At 36.6% G+C, this 19,417-nt stretch overlaps 1 protein-coding gene across 2 annotated transcripts in view; it reads right to left on the bottom strand.

The window, feature by feature from the left end:
* TINAG (tubulointerstitial nephritis antigen) overlaps positions 1 to 19,417 on the bottom strand; it is a 73,186-nt gene that overhangs the window by 41,488 nt on the left and 12,281 nt on the right. For both annotated transcript variants that reach the window (XM_036318363.1, XM_036318362.1), the window contains exons 4-5: positions 15,714 to 15,828; positions 2,051 to 2,174 (exon numbers count right to left, since the gene is read on the bottom strand). In XM_036318363.1, the coding sequence (XP_036174256.1) occupies positions 2,051 to 2,174; positions 15,714 to 15,828 (239 nt within the window). The remainder of the gene's footprint in view (positions 1 to 2,050; positions 2,175 to 15,713; positions 15,829 to 19,417) is intronic.

The raw sequence follows: 19,417 nt of genomic DNA on the forward strand, positions 1-19,417 counted from the left end.
CTTGACTTCAATGGTAATTTTGCTTGGCTTTCGGCTCTGGGTGAATCACTTTATCTATATGCGCCTCTTATCAAACCAAAGACTTAAAAAAGTTGACCTATAAGATTCCTTCTAGCCCCATGAATCTGGAGATTTCAACTAAAGGACAAATATTTTAAATTCATATGGTATGCAATATGTTGCTCTTATGTAGACATTTCTGAATCTCAGTGAAGGTTTAATCCAAATTCACTAGAAATACTTAGAAAAGGTCAGAAGATTAAAGAATGACTCAGTTCAACAAATTGTTTTTCACTCTGTTTGAAGACTTTTATTGGGCTTTACCTTTGAGACACACACTATTATTTTCTCTACTTATTTTATTCTGTCTCCAAATTTGACTTGTATCATCCCCACCATTTCCAACTCTTTCACATCTTCAGCCTCTGACATCTTGCTAGAATTTTATTTGACTAAATAACTACTGATTTATATATGTAAATATTTTAATGTCTTATTTATTCCATTTTACAGCCTCTTTTAAACACAATTTTTGTCATTTTAACTACTACTTTCTGATAGAATTTTTTAGATCTTCACAAGAACCTAGTTTCTTCTTTTCTTTTCTTAACACATTAAAAAAATTATATCATCAGCCTGGTTTTCCATGCGGAACACACAGGACACAAAACTGTGTCCTCTAAAATCCAGAATGTGTTGAAAACCCTCTCTCCATTGTTTTGGGGACAAATGCAGACTTAGTCCTGTACTGAGGCCTTCTGTGGGTCTGTGGCCTAGGGACCCCAAAACACACTGTCTAAATCAGCCGAGCACGTTTACTCTCAGCATTTCACCACCAACATCTGTCCTAAGGCATCTTCAGAAATACTGGTCTAACCTAAAGTTAAAGTAGAATGCTTAGATATCACCTAGGAGGTGTACTACATTAACCACATGAACACAAAATGACAAATGATTTATCTGATTAAATCTCTCCCATCCATCTGGAATAGGGCTTAAAGAGATCCCCATGTGGATCCCTACTGCAGTGAGGACCAACATCAGATAGTCAGGGAGCTAGTAGGCAGTAGCATAAACAAAGGGAGCCACTCCAGAGGTGCCCTTGGCTACTGGCATTATTTCTAGAACAAACTAGCTGATACCTACACAATGAAGCAATGTTATTCCCACAAAAATATCAGCACTTTCCTGTCCTAAAAAAATGCCCCGCTTCAGAGCTGGCTCCTCTAAGAGCCTAGGTACTTATTTCACAATGCTCTCGGTGCTTAGCCTGCTTTCGAGAACTCTTTTGTAATTACCTTTAAAGCTTAGAACATAGTTTCTTGATAGCAGCCAGTAAGTATTATGTTAGTGTATTTAATTGCTGGAGTACAGCAAACACTCCTTTGAGGATAATTTGGACACCAAATCTTGGCATTAACTTGAGTGTTGATTTACTGGACTTCTGAGCTTATAGGAAACTCACTACAAAAGATGTATTGTTACACTTTTGAATGATCAGCAACACTAATTTGAGAGTTATTCTTATTAAAAGACCAGTTATATTACTTTGGACTCAGAACCTATATATTTGTTTTTATCTAAAATGAAATCAAACTCATCCAATCCACTATCAGTTCATTCTGTTCTTGCTTTATATCAAATTAGTTTACCAATTTAATATATTTTTGAAAATATTTTTAAAAGAATTTTAAAATGATAAGGATATGCACATATATATAAATATATTAGTATTATATTATGAATGAAAAGGAACCTTACACTCCTCTTACTATCTGTCCTTAAATCAAAGGACAAACAAATAGGCAACTTTTTTTCGTTGCTCTTTTGATTTACTCTCTATTTAAGATAAACCCTACAGACCAATTTTCAGAGTAAAATGGACTTTTATATAATGTTCAGGATGCTTTCTCTGAAGAATAAGATTTTATTTTAATTCACCAAATATTAATATTTAAGCATTCTAAATTTTAAAACCTTTTAATTACTGTCCCAGGATCTAGAGTCAAAGGGAGAATTTATAAGGAATTAATTAAAATGACTTCATTACTTGCAGTGGAAAAAGCCCATGATGCAGCACAATTTTTTTGATCCAATGGGCCATGAGTCCATCCAGGCCATTTGTAAGAAGCAACAAAAAACTCTGGAAGATCCGTTATTGCCGCTAAGGGAGCCTAGGGAAGAAGAAGAGGCAGAAGTGTCAGGCTGTTTCAAATGTACCCCGGTAATCATTATAATAAAATTCCATGTCCTTTTATAACATTTGTTATTGTATTTATTTTGTACATTCAAGTTTTCTCAATAACATCCCTGAAAAGCATTAGTTATGTACAATTTCTAATCCACATATGTTTAAAATGGAAATTCCATGTGGGGAATCATAACAGTACAAAATCCTAACAATAATACACAGAATGCTTTTTCTGGGTTACCACACAGTACAATAATTATGTTTGTCATCTTAAATCAGAGCTTTGGTCATCCTTGTGAAAAATTGCATGGTGCTATTTAAATTTGAGCTCATGAATTATGTTTTATGTCTCTCCTATGTTGGAGAATGTGTATGATTCTACATGAAATTAATTTTGAAACAATGAATTTGTGGCAACTATTCATTAACACGCTTGGAACCCAAAGGAACATGATTTTTACACCAGTTATTAAGAAACAAAAGTGGGACAAATTGGTTGACATTTATAAAACCTTTGAAGATTCAAAGGACTTTGGGAAGTGTGTAATGCCAAACATACAGTACCATTATGTCTTAAGAGCACATGTTAAAGTCCTGACAGAGTCAATTTTCAGCTGCTACCTTTCCAAGAAAGCAAATTAAATTTTATAGACCTTGCTCTGTTCATGTCATTCAAAGAAAATCTAAAGCACGATGCCCTGTTCTTTGCCAAACTTTTCTAAAGAGTGAGGTTTCGCTTCCATAAATAATCAGAACTCAATCCAAATAAGGATTTGTCTATTATTTTTCATCAGTTATGCATACACACATAAGTACTGTCCCAAGATCCAGAGTCAATGATGCAGACTCATGCATCATTTTTGAGACTGCTTTAAATTTTTTAAAGTATTTTAATACTCAATGTTTTCTTTTGTCTTCTCATTAGCTCTAACAGCAGAGCAAATATTATTCATTCTATTTCATGAATGAGGAAATATATTTTTAAAAATTAAATGCCATGCTAAGGCCTCTCAGTTAAAGAAGAGATAACCCTGCCCTAACTGGTTTGGCTTAGTGGATAGAGTGTCGGCCTGCGGACTGAAGGGTCCCAGGTTCGATTCCAGTCAAGGGCATGTACCTTGGTTGTGGGCACATTCCCAGTAGGAGGTGTGGGGATGTGCAGGAGGCAGCTGATCGATGTTCTCTCTCATCGTTGTTTCTAACTCTCTATCCCTCTCCCTTCCTCTCTGTAAAAAACCAATAAAATATTTGTTTTAAAAAAAGAGATAACCCTGAAACTAGACCCAGGTTCTAGAATTCTTAACACTATGCCCCATCTAGCATTTCCCTACTATATTAGGAATACACAGAAACTTTGCAAAGACGTAAAATGTCTGTATTTAAACGTTTTGTAATTGTGCATTGATCCAACATCTTGCAAACAAAATTACTTCTGATAAGTATATAATACCTTTACAGACTACAGTAGTCCTAGCCAGTTTGGCTCAATGGATAGAGCACCGGCCTGCGAACTGAAAGGTTCCCATGTTCGATTCCTGGTCAAGGGCACATGCCAGGGTTGCAGGCTGAATCCCCAGTAGGGGGCGTGCAGGCAGCAATCTATGATTCTCTCTCATCATTGGTGATTCTCTCTCTCTCTCTCTGCCTCTCTCTCTCTCTCTCTCTCCCTTCCTCTCTGAAATCAATAATATATTTTTTAAAAGACTACAGTAAAATTGAAAATGCACATGTCTGCTTAAAAATGTATCCCACAAAATATTTATAAATGTAAAATTTAATGAGAAAGTTCAGTTTTTATTTAAAGAATTGTTATTACCTGATAAAAAGAGTTATTAAATATTGATTTCCATTACTATAAACACTGCTGTTTAGATGATGGAAGAAAAGGACAGAAAACATTGAACAGATCACAGTGGAGTGCCTGCATAGTAACTAGAAGAGCAGTATCACAGATATCCAGCTGATTTTAGCATACTAAGCCAGTAGATTAACCACACTGCAAAAACTTATAGTTTGAGAATAAATTTATTGCTTTGAGTAGATAGTTTCAGAGATATTGAACCACTCTCCAAGGGAGTCTTTTTATGGACAGAAATACAGTAGTCCATCCTTATCAGTTGTTTTGCTTTTTGCAATTCTGGTCACCCAAGGTCAACCATGGTGGGAAAATATTACATGGAAAATTCCAGAAATAAACAACTCATAAGTTTTAAATTGCATGCTGTTCTGAGTAGAGCCATGAAATCCTGCATTGTCCTGCTCCATTCTAACTGTGCTGTGTATCACCCCTTTATCTAGTATATCCATGCTGTATACTTGCCCCTCCCATTAGTCACTTAGTAGCTATCTTGGTAATCAGATCAGTTATTAGTGATAGAGAGACGACAGTCACATAACTTTTATTAGAGTACTAGAGGCCCGGTGCACAAAAATTTGTGCACTCAGGGGAGTGGGTCCCTCAGCCCGGCCTGTGCCCTCTCACAGTCTGGGACCCCTGGGGGGATGTCCACCTGCTGGCTTAGGCCCGCTCCCTGGGGGATCGGGCCTAAGCTGGCAGTCAGACATCCCTCTGGCAGCCTGGGAGCCCTTGGGGCATGTCCACTTGCCAGCGGGGACCAGGCCTAAGCTGCAGTCAGACATCCTTAGTGTTGCTGAGGAGGCGGGAGAGGCTCCCGCCATCACTGCTGTGCTGGCAGCCGGCAGCCTGGCTTGTGGCTGAGCAGGGCTCCCTCTGTGGGAGCGCACTGACCACCAGGGGGCAGCTCCTGCATTGAACGTCTGCCCCCTGGTGGTCAGTGTGTGTCATAGTGACCAGTCATTCCCAGCTGTTCTGCTGTTAGGGTCAATTTGCATATTACTCTTTTATTATATGCCTGGTGCATGGGTGGAGGCTGGCTGGTTTGCCCTGAAGGGTGTCCCAGATTAGGGTGGGGGTCCCGCTGGGGTGCCTGGCCAGCCTGGGTGAGGGGCTGAGGGCCATTTTCAGACTGGCCACACCCCCTTCAGGGTTGGGGTTCCTACTGGAGTGCCTGGCCAGCCTGGGTGAGGGGCTGAGGGCCATTTTCAGGTTGGCCAGACCCCCTTCAGGGTGGGGATCCCTACTGGGGCACCTGGTCAGCCTGGGTGAGGGATTGAGGGCTGTTTTCAGGCTGGTCAAGCCCTCCAGCAGGGATCCTCACTTCTTCAGGGTGTGGCCAGCCTGGGTGAGGGGCTGAGGGCCATTTTCAGGTTGGCCAGACCCCCTTCAGGGTGGGGGTCCCCGAGGGTGCCTGGTCAGCCTAGGTGAGGGGCTGATGGCTATTTTCAGGCTGGCCACAGCCCCCAGCCACCCAAGCTCACAGCTTTCAGAAATCTGGGATTTATTTATCTTCTATAATTGAAACTTTGTTGCCTTCAGTGGAGGCCACAGGAGGGAAGCTTGGCTTCCTCCATCGCCGGGGCAACCAAGCCTTCTGCTTGCTCCAGCTCCGTGCCTGTCGACCACCATCTTGGTTGGGTTAATTTGCATATAGTCGCTCTGATTGGCTGGTGGGCATAGCTTGGGGGTGTAGCAAAGTTACAGTCAATTTGCATGTTTCTCTTTTATTAGATTGGATATTGTCATAAATTGTTCTATTTTATTGTTAGTTATTTTTGTTAATCTCTTGCTGTGCCTAATTTATAAATTATTGTTGGTATAGTTATAGTTTCAGGAATCCCCTGGGGGTCACAGAACATATTCCCCATGGATAAAGGGGGACTACTGTACACATTTCTTATTCAATCCTCATACCTCCCAATGCTATTATTGGCTTATAGTGGGCTTTTAAGCATTTACTAGCATAATACTATGTAGCCTCAAATTTACAAAAAATAGATGTCAGTTATTTTGATTTATCACTTTATAATCCCTATTTAATAACAGCTAGGATATTTCCCTTCTCTGCTGAAGCAATAAAAATATAAACATTACTTTAAACATACTTCAGCAGGATTGAGTCATTTAGAATTTGACTTTTACATTCTAAAGCCTATCAGAAAGCTTTGTGTATGGGATGTATTCCATACATACCTGGTAATAAGAAGAAGATACCCACCTATCTATCTAATAGATTTCATCCCTTTAAAAAAATCAGTTTTCTTCTGTGGGCACATTAATAATAATAATAAACCAGATGCATTTTTTTGGTTTTATTAATTATTGTTCAAAAATAAAAATAAATCTAAATGACTAACCCTTCTCAATACACTAAGCAATAGAGAAACAATAAGCAAAATAACATTTTTATTTAAAACATTTTTACCAACCCACTAAGCCAGATCGACTTATCAGGATCACCTATTAGATCTTTGAAGATTTTTTACTACTTATTTAATATTTCTTTTCCTAAAATATAAGCCCATACAATTTGAGGCCCAATAGGCATATATTACCTTACATTGTTATTTGCCTTATGATATCAGAAAACCTATGTATAAAAGGCTAATATGCTAAGTGTCCATCCAACCAGTAGCTATGCCATGCACTGACCACCAGGGGGCAGGTGCTCAACACAGGAGCTGCTTAAGCTGCAGTGACTTGGTAGCTGTGGTTCTCGGGTAATGCACCCTGAAACCAGACAGGAGGGAGCCCCGATTCCTCGCGGAGCTGCCTGATTTCATCTTCAGCAGTGGGTTATGTTGTTGCTGGGGCACTGTGGGCCCTGAATCTGGTTTACTACACAATTACATTTGTGTTCCACATCCTGTACAACAGCAACTTTGCTGAGTGCCCTCTTGCACTCTCGGAACCCCTGGAGGGACCCCGCTCAATCCACAGATGCCCTTCGAGCCATGGCGCCACCCTAGGTGCAGCCGGTTGGGGAGGGACCACAGGAGGTTGGCTCTAGGGTGATGGCGAACCTTTTGAGCTCGCATGCCAGCATTTTGAAAAACCCTAACTTAACTCTGGTGCCGTGTCACATATAGAAATTTTTTGATATTTGCAACCATAGTAAAACAAAGATTTATATTTTTGATATTTATTTTATATATTTAAATGCCATTTAACAAAGAAAAATCAACCAAAAAAATGAGTTCACGTGTCACCTCTGACACATGTGTTATAGGTTCGCCATCACTGCTCTAGGGTATGTCCGGCCCATCTCACCCAGTCCCACCCTGCCAGCCACCTTCTAATTAATTTCCTTTCAATGTGCATGAATCCTTGCATTGGGTCTATCATCTGATATAATGAACACAGAGAAAATTTTATATCTCATTATATAATTGCTATGTTTACATTAAATTATTACATAATTTCTCTGCAAAGTGAATCATTTTAAGACCTTATAAATAAAGGTAAGTGTTACAGAATAACAGCTTTCAGGTATTGGTAATAGAGGTCTAGCTTCAATGAATGATATGTTTGTTTTTTGTCAAAGGATAGAATCAAGAGATTCAGCTAGGAGTGAAACAAATTCCAAAATGACAGTAGTATAAATAGATAATATATTTTAACAAGACTCACACTATTACATATGGGCATTTTAATTCTTTTAATTATAATGTTGAAAAAAATTCAGTCATAATCTAATTATATTTCCAATTGAACAGTAGTCAAATTTAAGTCTAAATTTGAACAGTCTCCCTACTTCAATATTTCCATTTAGAAATTAGTGATTAAAGATATTGTGAACAAATATAAGAGCTAAATTCAATGGTTAACACTGGAGAACTTTTTTACAGTAGTTCCTGCATTTAATTCAATCAAAATCTCTGAAAGAATAATGGAAACAGTCACAGAGCAGCCTGAGAGCAAACTAATCAAATTCAGGACATTCCAGAAGCTCTTACTATGAGCCCATATCTACACAGTATTGACTATGTGAATCATTCCCTGTAGCTTTAGTTGCACTTTCCCCCACTGAAATTTGGATAATCAGAGTGGCCCGAGAATCAAAAGAAGGAAACAGGGAATATCATTCTGTTCTGACCTTCACAATCCAAAGCCATGCATACCAAGACATTTCTTCTAAACTATTTGATGTTGGAGAGGAAAGGGCTAATATTCTGGCTGCTAATGGCAAAATGAAGTTTTCATCTTTAACAATAGTTGCCTTCTGAAAGAGTTGTGCTTTGATATTTCTCTAGTTTCTATTTGTAGAGTGGTTTTTAAATGATCTACTTCTTATAAATATCGATATTTAGGGATCACACTGTAGCAGGTAGTGCTAGTTCCCCAGTCCTCCCCGCTTCATAGGTTTTCCTTTCATTCAGAGCAATAACAATTTTATCTCCACGCATGAAAGCTTAGAAAAATTACTCCATTCTCTAGCCCCCCTTGGCTACTAGGTGTGGCCACATTACTAACTTCTGGCCTAAGGGTTGTAACACCAAGTGCCACTGGAAGTGTCTGAGAACTTTCCTTAACAGACATCTGGCACTTTACTTTTACACCTTTTTATTTATCTTAACTGATAAATAACTTATGTGAAAGCTGCCAGGACAATGCTATATTCACTGAATCCAGGACATCCTCAAATGTAAGACACATCCCAATTTCAGAGGGTAAAAGTGAAGAAAATATTCATTTAGAAATTGATGAACAATGATATTCCCTAAAATTTGTTTCTTAGAATACTAGTGTTGAGTTATTGTAACCAATAATTCAAAAATAAGGAGTTAATTAATCCAACAGTTCTGAGAAACACTGATTTTAAAATTAAATAAATTGAAAATTAAATAAATTTTGTCTTCACTATAATATGTTTTTTTTAAAAAAATATTTTTATTGATTTCAGAGAGAAAGAGAGAGGGGAAGAGACATAGAAACATCCATGATGAGAGAGAATTGTGGATCAGCTGCCTCCTGCCTGCCCCCCATTGAGAATTGCCCCTGACCAGGAATCGAATCTGGGACCTTTTAGTCCACAGGCTGACAATCTATCCACTGAGCCAAACCATCTAGGGCTATAATATGTTTTATAAACTAAGATTTGTGAGGCTAAAAGAAATGAAATGTTTATGATTGTAAATGTTTGTGATCCAATGCAAAGTATTCTTATTGTGAAGCAGATCAAAGGATTAGTATTTTATGGAATAAACTTTGAGAAGAACTATAGTATGGACTAGAGAGACCAAGGTTTGGGGAGGACAGAGAGTAGGCCCCTGTAATATCAACACAACAAATCAGCTCTGGAGTCTACTTTTTAATAGCTCCAAATATTTGTTGCTAGAGAGGGAAAATACAATTTTCACCCTTTTTTAAAATGTATCTTGTGGTGACCAATTCAGCCCTTGGTGTTGCTCATGTCATGTTCAATTATACTACAGTGTTATGCATCAGACTGTGACTAATATAGAAAAGTAAAACTGACAACTCAGAAACTGATTTGAGAGATAAGACATTCATTCTGCCACATGTTCAGCTGAATAACAAGTGAGGCTGGGGATATATTTTGTAAAATTTACTGAAGGATTTGGGCTTCCATTCTGAGAAGGAAGGAAAGAAAGAGAAGACAGAGATTTGAGAAGACATAAGTAATCCTTTGATGCTCTTTGAATTACGACAAGAACTGACATCCTACTGTGTCTCTCACCCTTTGCCTACACAGGTGAGATGATTCTGAGATGAGCTGACAGAAATACATACTCTAAGAGGCTCCACCATGACATCTGTCCATACCTTTGAACTGCAGCATTATGGGCACCTACTGTACTTTATAAAACTATTATAAAAGCTTTATGTCATTTGCCTCATTTATGTGGGAACTAAACATCAATTTTATTCAATATTTGTGTTCAATATTACATAAAAAATGTAACAATATAATTGTGTTTTCTTTTCTTTCAGTGTTCTAGTTTCTACACAGGCTTTTGTTTACATAGGTGACAAACATTATTAGAATCAAGTGGAAGATGTTTGTTCAGGCAGGGTTATTCCTAATCAAATTAAAATTTCAATATCCAATGAAGGGTGAAAACTAAACTTGGTAATAATTTACTTTGACTTTTTCCAAAGGTGCTTCTCATCCCTCGGTTTTTGCTGTCATTGAAATGTATTTGAAAAAGGTAAAAACAGATTTTCCTGTGAAAACTAAAACTAGAGAAATAAATACAGTCAATCAAATACGACATGCTATCTAGACAATGATAACATATCCAGCTTATTGAATAAATTTTTATTTCTAACTTCAATGCTCAATGGCTTCAAAAGTTATTATATAATACATAAAATACGATTTTACTTTAACTTCCAACAAACTATTTAAAATATATTATTTTTCTTTTGTTAGTAATGTCAACTAACACACACTAAAGTCCTTTATATTGAGTGAGGGAGAAAAGATATACCAGTAAGCTATGAGGTTAACAAATGATTTTAGAACATTTTTACATAGATCAACCTCATACTATATAATGAAGTAGAGCTACAGGTTTTAATAGTATCCAGATAGCTTCTTAATGTTTTAATAGTGTCAAAATCACTTATCTGTAATAGCTTTTGTTAATTTTTATTGTTCTCTCTGGGGAATCAGCAACAATAAAACTATTTAAAATTTTTTTTAGCAGCTGAGTATAAAAATAAACTCTTAATTTCCCCATTTCTGTTGGAAAATAGTATTTTTCATTCAAATATTCATAATATTTATAACAGAATATAACACAGTGAAGCTTTTTGAAGTTATTTCCCAAATTCAAAAACACTTGAACCCTGGCTGGTGTGGCTCAGTTGGTTAGGTATCATCCCATGCACCAAAAGGTTGCTAGTTCAATTCCCAGTAGGGAGCATACAGGAGGCAGCTGATGGATGTTTCACTCTCATATCAATTCTTCTCTCTCTCCTCCCCCCTCTGTCTCTCTCTCCCTTCTTCTCTCTCTCTAAAATTTAATAATTAAAAAAGCACTTGAATATTGTCTGCAAAAACAATCATACTCAAATTGATTAGATTTGCTTTGATATGATTTGATTTGATTTGATTTGATTTGGAGGCATAGAACTTCAGGTTTACCAGAAATATGTAAACTCCATCAGGGCCAATAAATACAGATATACACCTTTCTTTATGAAATAAAATGTTCCAAATGATGAAACTGTGGATCATTTAATCCTTAGAGAATTGACCTATTTCAGAACCCTGTATTCTTCTCAGGTTAATCCAAGAAAGAAAGAACTATTTATATATTATATAATATTTCCTTAGTGCTTTACTATTAAGTACTGTGCTGAGCACTTCTCATTCAGTGTTTCATGGAATTCTTACTATCATAATAGTTAGGAACTACTGCTATCACCATTTCACATAGGAGGAACCTGAGGCAGTAAGTGGAGGAGCCAGACTGAGACCCAAGCACATTGGCTGTACAGTATATGGAATGGTGCCATACAGGTATACGCACTGGCCTATGCCTGCCTATTAACCTACTTCAACTATGATATGTCTGCTGGCTCAAGAAGACATCCATCAATGCCAGTTTTGCATATAGCTATAATAATTAGTTGACTCAATTCTTTTATTTCTGAAACACAGAGAGTATCCTATTTTATATGAATACACTTCTGCTCCCTCCAGCATTCTGATTTCAATATTTTAGTTTAAATGAGCATTTCCTAAAGTGTGTGCTATGGAGACAAAACCTTGGGGAATATTAATAATTATTATGAACAAACCAAACAGAAAAAAAAACGGTTCCCTGATCTCATGAATTTAGAAAACACTAGATAAAAAAAAATGTTGGAATAAGGGTTCTCAGTGTGTTCAACATACTAATGAATAGTGTGACTCTTCAGAAGGAAGATATAGTGGTAAACCTGCTTTGTACCATAAGGAGACAAAAGGCTCAGTGAGCAGAATTTCAAGTTCTTCTGAGGAGCTATCCTTCTTCTGAAGGCCTGCTCCCAGTCAATCCCTATGTGAGTCTATCCATTCAACAATCAAAGTTTCAATGGACTGGCATAGAATGCTGATTCGTTCCATTGTTCTTAACATTCATAGTGTAGACAATGTCAAACAGAGCTGTACAATCAAGCCATGAATTTGAACAATCTCAAGATAACGCTTTTAGGAAAAATTTAACCAGGAATTGATCAGCCAGGATTTATTGACCTGACATGAGACATAATCCTAAAGTGGGTGAAGGGATCCTCTGTACACGGCAAGAAACTATGTGGTCTAGGTCAGGTCCCTCTAGGGCAGCTGTTCTCAACCTTCCTAATGCCGCGACCCTTTAATACAGTTCCTCCTGTTGTGGTGACCCCCAACCATAAAATTATTTTTGTTGCTACTTCATAACTGTAATGTTGCTACTGTTATGAATCATAATATAAATATCTGATATGCAGGACGTATTTTCATTGTTACAAATTGAACATAATTAAAGCATAGTGATTAATCACAAAAACAATATGTAATTATATATGTGTTTTCTGATGGTCTTAGGCGACCCACAGGTTGAGAACTGCTGCTCTAGGGCTTCTTTCTTTCCCTTTTTCTACTTTCTTTCATCCACTCTGCTTCCATCCAGAGAAAATAGGAAGTCTATGTTGCCTTTTATCTGCCCTCATTTAGGAACACCACCCAGGAAAGGCTTCCCCAAATCCTTAAATTACCTGTTTCTGATCCACTACAATCAATATATTTCTATTCCTCATTATTACTAATCACACTCTACAAAAATTCATTTCAATTCAACTAATTCCTATAGATTAAACAGACTTTCCATATGTATATGATTGTGAAACTCTTTGTACATCTATTGGTATTCCTCTTACTCATCTTCAGCAAACACATTCTGGGAATAGTGACATAAGCCAAGGAATGAATCCAGGAAACCAGGCAGGAAACAGAAGAGCTTTCACAGGAACCAGGGCTGACTCATGGCTTATCTTTCCCACCGGCATAAAAAGAGAATTAAATGAAACACAACTTGCATCTATGTAATATGGTCAAGGAAAGGGAGATGTTTTAGGGTGAGGATGCAAAGGAGTTTCTTGGCAAAATCATTACCACTGTTATCAACCGCTTACCCTAACTATACATATAGACCCTCTTATGTTGAAAGTGGTATAAAAATTTGGAGAAAAGTTAGGGGTGGAGGGAAATTATCCAAAACCATACAAAAAAATAATTCACTTTCAATTTACTCAGAGGCAATTTGATATATTAAGGATATTTTTCATTTAGTCACCAAGCTAAGAATTAACCAATTTTTTTAGCTCTTCCTATAGTTACCAGTGTTCTTCAGTTCATATTAACCTCATGTTCTTCCTAGGAGTTCTTATTATATTTCTAATCATCTTATATTTGACCAGATATCAGGACACTGCCAACCCTTAAAACTTTTGAAAGGCCCTCAGTCTTCAAACTACTGTGCCCTAGAAATGAAAAGCTACTTCCTTACCTTACATCATAAGCGGGAAATGGAAATCTTACAGACCATTCAAATTTTCCTTATTGCTTTCCTGGAATTACTAGGCCACTGTATTACATTAATTCACAGCATTAGGTAATTTACATTCTCCCAAACTACTAATCATTAAGGTTTTGCACTTAAATATCACCACAGTTATATGCATAACCCAGGGACACAGACAACAGTGTGGTGAAGGCCTGGTGGGGGCGTAGGGCATGGGGTAGAGGGAGTCAACAATAAAGATAAATTAAAAAATGTATGTATCACCACAGTGACTTTTATGCAAACAAATCTCTGCAGCTAATAATGATTTAGAGTTAAATTTCTTTTTCTATGCTATGGTGAGAGGCAACTTAGGAAAGAAATGGACTTCATTTTCTCTAGAATATAAAATATTCCAAGTTGCAAAAATTAACACTTAAAAAAGGAAATGTTAGAAATAATACAGAGAAATGTACATAGATACCCAGTGTGTGGCTGCCTGGGGACCTCAATAAAAGCAGGGGAAAGAGCAATCCTTATAAAGATAGAAATTTATTATTTTCCTAAATGATTCTGCTTCTTTTTTTTCCTGATGAGGGTAAAAATGAAAAGAAATAAAAGAGCCGGGGGGGAGGGGGGCGGCGGAGAATACCTCTTATAATCCATGACACTGTTAGGTCACTAAAATTAATGAATCTGAGACACATCTCTAAAGATTTGATACCTTACCAGTTACAGGAAAAATCCAAAAATACACCTAAGCTGACCATTGCATAAAGTTAGTGCTGGATCGAAGATTTAAAGGCTTTTTGCTAGTTTGAACTTCAATGGGCCAAAGCTTACAGATTCTACTGGAACTCTACGGACAATTTTGAGGGCAGATCTTTTAAGATGCCTTGGTTCTGTAATTTAAGTAATTTTTCGGTGGCTTTTCACTTCTCTCAATCTCAGTGTGACTTAACCACTCTCAATCTCAATTTTCTTGTCTTTACAATGTGGGTAATTATAGTACCCACTACATCAAGCTGCTGAGGAAATTAGATGAGATGATGTGTGAAAGTGCTTATAAGAGTGCTTAACACACAACTATTCAATAAATGGCAGCTATTACTATCTTTTCTGATACTAGTTATAATTTAGAAGGCCCTGCTAGTGGAATTTGAATTGAAATAACAACTCAGGGGATTACATCTCTCAAAAGCAAAGCATATTAAATGTTTAATGAGAAACCTGTGGATTTACAATTTATCCAACAGCAAACAGCAGTCTCTGAGATGCTGAGAGTTTCCAGGCAACCAGGGCCTGGTACTTTTACTGCTGAGTGAGGAGGCTGCAGTCCAGCAGCCTGGGAGCCCAACGCTGTCCTGGGCAGTTGTCCAGGGGCCTTTAATACAATCAACATCTCAGCAGCAAAGTGTATGTGCCTGAAAGACATCCCATATCTTGGGGTGGTAAAACTATAGTTCTGGGAGTTAGAAATCTGTGACAAATATAGAGGTGGAAGCATATTTATGCAAGATACCCATTATCAGATGATAACACCTCTTAAAGATGTAAGGGAAGATCAATACAATAGTACAAAACATAAGAGTGTTAGGAAAAGCAGAAATCTCAAGAAGTTTGCCAGGCATCAGGAAAAATTTGAAGATGTGTTTTCAAGGGAAATGTTAAGGATTTTTGAGGCTAAACCTTTATTAATCATCATAGCATACATGTCTGCTGTTATTGGCACTTATTTATCCGCATGTGATAATGGATAGTTCAAGAGACAAATCCACAAAATAACTATGTTTGTTTTTAAAAAGGAAATAAGGACAACTAATGCCTTTCTTAAGCACTGAATCACTGAGCAGCCAATAATCAGAAACATGACTTTCTGTGAAATCATTAGCAATGCAAATGAATGCACAGTTGCTCTTGAAGATAGGAGACTATATCTAATTGATATTAGTAAACTTTAAATGAGATTTTGAGGAATGTAACAACCATTCCATTTGGGGAAAGGTTTTTTGTTTTTATGACCAAATTATAACTGAAAGCTCAGAACTCACTATTTTTATTATTTAAAATAGCTTTAAATGCACATACAAATGCACCTGCACACACACACACACACACACACACACACACACACACACACACACACACCAAGAGAGTTAACACTTACTGTCACTTCATTCATGCTCAGAAGCTTGGGGCTGGGTGGGAAGGTGCCAAGACGATATTTGAAACCTTCTTCTAAAGTCATTCCCCAGAATTGACTATAGTTCTGGGCTGTCCATCTGCCTTACAAATGAAAGAGAATAATATGTACAGGTTATATCATAACACTCTTATAAGTACATGTTCATTTATATTTCAGAAATTATATAAATGCAAAGCTCACAAAGTTGCAACTATTATTGCAAGCTAGATTTATTTTTATATAAGTGATGCAATATTGCTTACTCTAGTAGTGAAGTATTTGCTACACTCTTCCTAAATTAGGCATATTTCAATATGAGAAACCTAAGGCTATAACAATATAGACTAAATTTAAGAATATAAAATATTTATAAACTGTATATGGATTAAGTGGTAATAAGGCCAATATGTGCAGTTTTGAAAAAATGTCTTTAAGTGTATTTTAAATAGAAGTTTGAATGTGTAAAAAATATAGATTAAATGCAGCAATCTATTTTATTTATAATTTAGACTTGAAAAGAAGTTGAACACATAAAAAGTAGTACCCATAAAAATTGATAAAATAGGTATTCTTTAAAAGATTACATCAATGTTAGTTTTATTGAAATATTTTATTTAAATATTAAGATACTCTATCATGTTGAGTTAATTTGTGTTAAGTGCTCAATATTAGTTATTATTAGTAATTAATATTTATAATATAAATTCAATTGGTGTGAAATTAAATAACAAGAGAAGTGAATCTCTTTCTAGAGACGTATTTGGTGCCCTTACATAGAAAAAGAAGCTTTGTTTTTAAGTTCTAATATTGATATTTGAAGACAACAAAAATTCCTGAATGTTAGGAGATGAAAAATGAGAGAGATTTAAGTAATTTAATCATTGCTTGTTTGAATAATCTGAAAATTGAGGGCAATATATTTTCAGTACTTAAATCTAAACTTTTTCTGTTGTGTTTATTACCAAATTGTTTATAATGTGATAGGCTATTATGAATGATTGAAGATAAAACTCAATTTTCAATAATATGCTTAGCAAGTTAATGCTTTTCTTTTATAAGATCTGCTAGTTCATAAAACCTTAAACAACTTTAAACCATAATTGTGAAGTGCAATCTCCATCACCCAAGGAATTTCAATAAGAAACCCTCTGACTATATTAGGTATTGCAGCATTATTTAAGAGACTAACAGAACAAGCCTTAGGCAAAATCACAACATCAGTAAGTATGTTTTTGGTGCCCCACACTAGTAGTTTCTATACATTCAGAGACATTGTGGGCCATTTATTTAATTCCTAAGTTTCGTGAGCAGGGATCAGTATTTTAAAAAATAAAATAGAACAACGGAGAAATAATAGGAATTATTAGAATTTACTGCACACAATGACTCTACTGGTTAAATACTGTTTATAAACATCTAGGTGTGTGTGCGTGTGCGTGCGTGTGTGTGTGTGTGTACTAGGTCACTGAGTTAAATGTATGTTTTGATGTGACTTAAGCTCAAAAAATATGTGAAACACGACTGTCCTATACGATCCTCTTTTGACCTTGACTCCTCCATTCCTTCTCATTCACTTCAGCATTTATTGAGCATTCTTCATTTATCTATCGGATTCCCCCATAAACACTGGCAATATTAAAATAGGTAAATGCATGTACCCTTAGGGAGTGCATCCCTAAAAGACAACAAAGACAGAAATGATTTCAGTATCTGTCATTTCAATAGCAGTAGTGAAAGTGTGACCAGAGTAGAGGATTCATGAGATAGCTCAGCCTGAAGGAGTAGGTACAGTTTTTACAGGAAGTGGATCTAGTGCTCAGTCCGCAAGGCAGCGAATAAGTTTGGTGGCCGGATGTGAAAGAAGAGAGCATTTATTCTGATAGAAGCAACTCCGGAACACAGCATGTGGATTTGAAATTGGGTGGGACATTTATGGAACAGCAGATAAATTAAATGCTTAAATTATGAGAAAGACTAGGGAGACAGGCCGGAAAAAGTATAAAAGGTGATGCAGTAAAGAAGCATTTGGCTCATACGGCTATTTGTACTAAGGAGTATAATTCTATTTTATAAGCAATGGAGTGTCATTGAGGATTTTTAGAATGTGAACAGCAAACATTTGTTTTAGAAGGATAACCATGAAAGTATCAGGGATTGGTTGGTGTTTGGTCAGCCTAAAATTAGGGTCATTTCAAACTAGGTTTCATAAACAAATGCACTAGAATATAGCAAAGGAATAGAGAAATAAATATTAATAGGTATGTGGGAATTATAAGAGTCTGGTGACTGAGAGTGAAGAGGAAAGAAGAATCAAACTAACTTCAAATTTTCTGGGTTGGTTAACAAGGTACTGGAGGATCCCAATAATTAAGAAGAGACCAAAGAGGCTAATCTTTTAAGTTTGGAGTAAGCTGGTTTTGAAAAAAAAAAGGAGAAAAATCAAGGCCAACTTATCCAACAGACTAGACCAGTGATGGCGAACCTTTTGAGCTCGGTGTGTCAGCATTTTGAAAAACTCTAACTTAACTCTGGTGCCGTGTCACATATAGAAATTTTTTGATATTTGCAACCATAGTAAAACAAAGACTTACATTTTTGATACTGATTTTATATATTTAAATGCCACTTAACAAATAAAAATCAACCAAAAAAATGAGTTCGCGTGTCACCTCTGACACGTGTGTCATAGGTTCGCCATCACTGGACTAGACTTTGAATTCATAAAAAGATCAAGTTTAGAGACCTGATAAATTTAAAATGGCCACAAAGTTTTTGCAGCTCTTTCCATTAAGAGGTAGAGCCTATTTTCCCAACCTTTGAATATGGGCTTGTTTAGTGCTTGCTTTGTCCACTATTGATTCTCTTCAAAATTCAAGCTTACGACTCAAAAGAGAGCCTTGGCTTCTCCCATTCATGTCTTATTAGAAGACTGTCATTTTAAAAAAATCTAAAGCTAGCCTGCTGCAGACATGTGGGTCTGCCACCAACCACTACCCACCCCCAGATGGAGGAGTGAGGCCAGCTTAGCCAATTCAGTCTCAGATGAGGTCCCAGCTGTCTGTAGATAGATGAGTAAACCCAGGAGAAGCCAGCAAAGAGCCTCAGCTGAGTCCACCCAAATTGCTGATGTGGATTAATGAAAAGCTTGTGGTTTTCAGCTGCTAAATTCTGTAGGGTTTTATTTGTTTGTTTTTGTGTGTGTACGCACGCGTGTGTGTGTGTGTGTAGCAACAGGCAACTGGAACAGTTATCAATATCCATTTGTTCCACTAACATGGTAATTATTACTTGTGCCACTAAACTGTCACTTATATACTGCCCTATCACTAGAAATCCTTCTGCAAAATATGGCATGTTGGCTCCTCAGCTAGCTTGTAAATTTCTTTAAGACAGAAATACTTTATTTGTATCCTTAGCAGTGCCACAAAAGAAATATATTATGTTAATATTAATTGATTGCATTAAAAATAATACATGGAATACATAAGCACTGAAGTAGGTTATGTAGAATGAATAAAGACTTGGATCCAATATACTACTATGATGCAAGAAATAAATATTTTAAGGAAAAGGTTGTGTATATTTGTATGTAAAGCATTTAATAAATCATGAATGATATATAATGCAATTTTTTTTAAACCTAGAGTACATGCCCTTGACCAGAATCAAACCTGGGACCCTTCAGT

Source organism: Myotis myotis, unplaced genomic scaffold, assembly GCF_014108235.1.
Source record: "Myotis myotis isolate mMyoMyo1 unplaced genomic scaffold, mMyoMyo1.p scaffold_m19_p_7, whole genome shotgun sequence".
NCBI classification, from domain to species: domain Eukaryota; kingdom Metazoa; phylum Chordata; class Mammalia; order Chiroptera; family Vespertilionidae; genus Myotis; species Myotis myotis.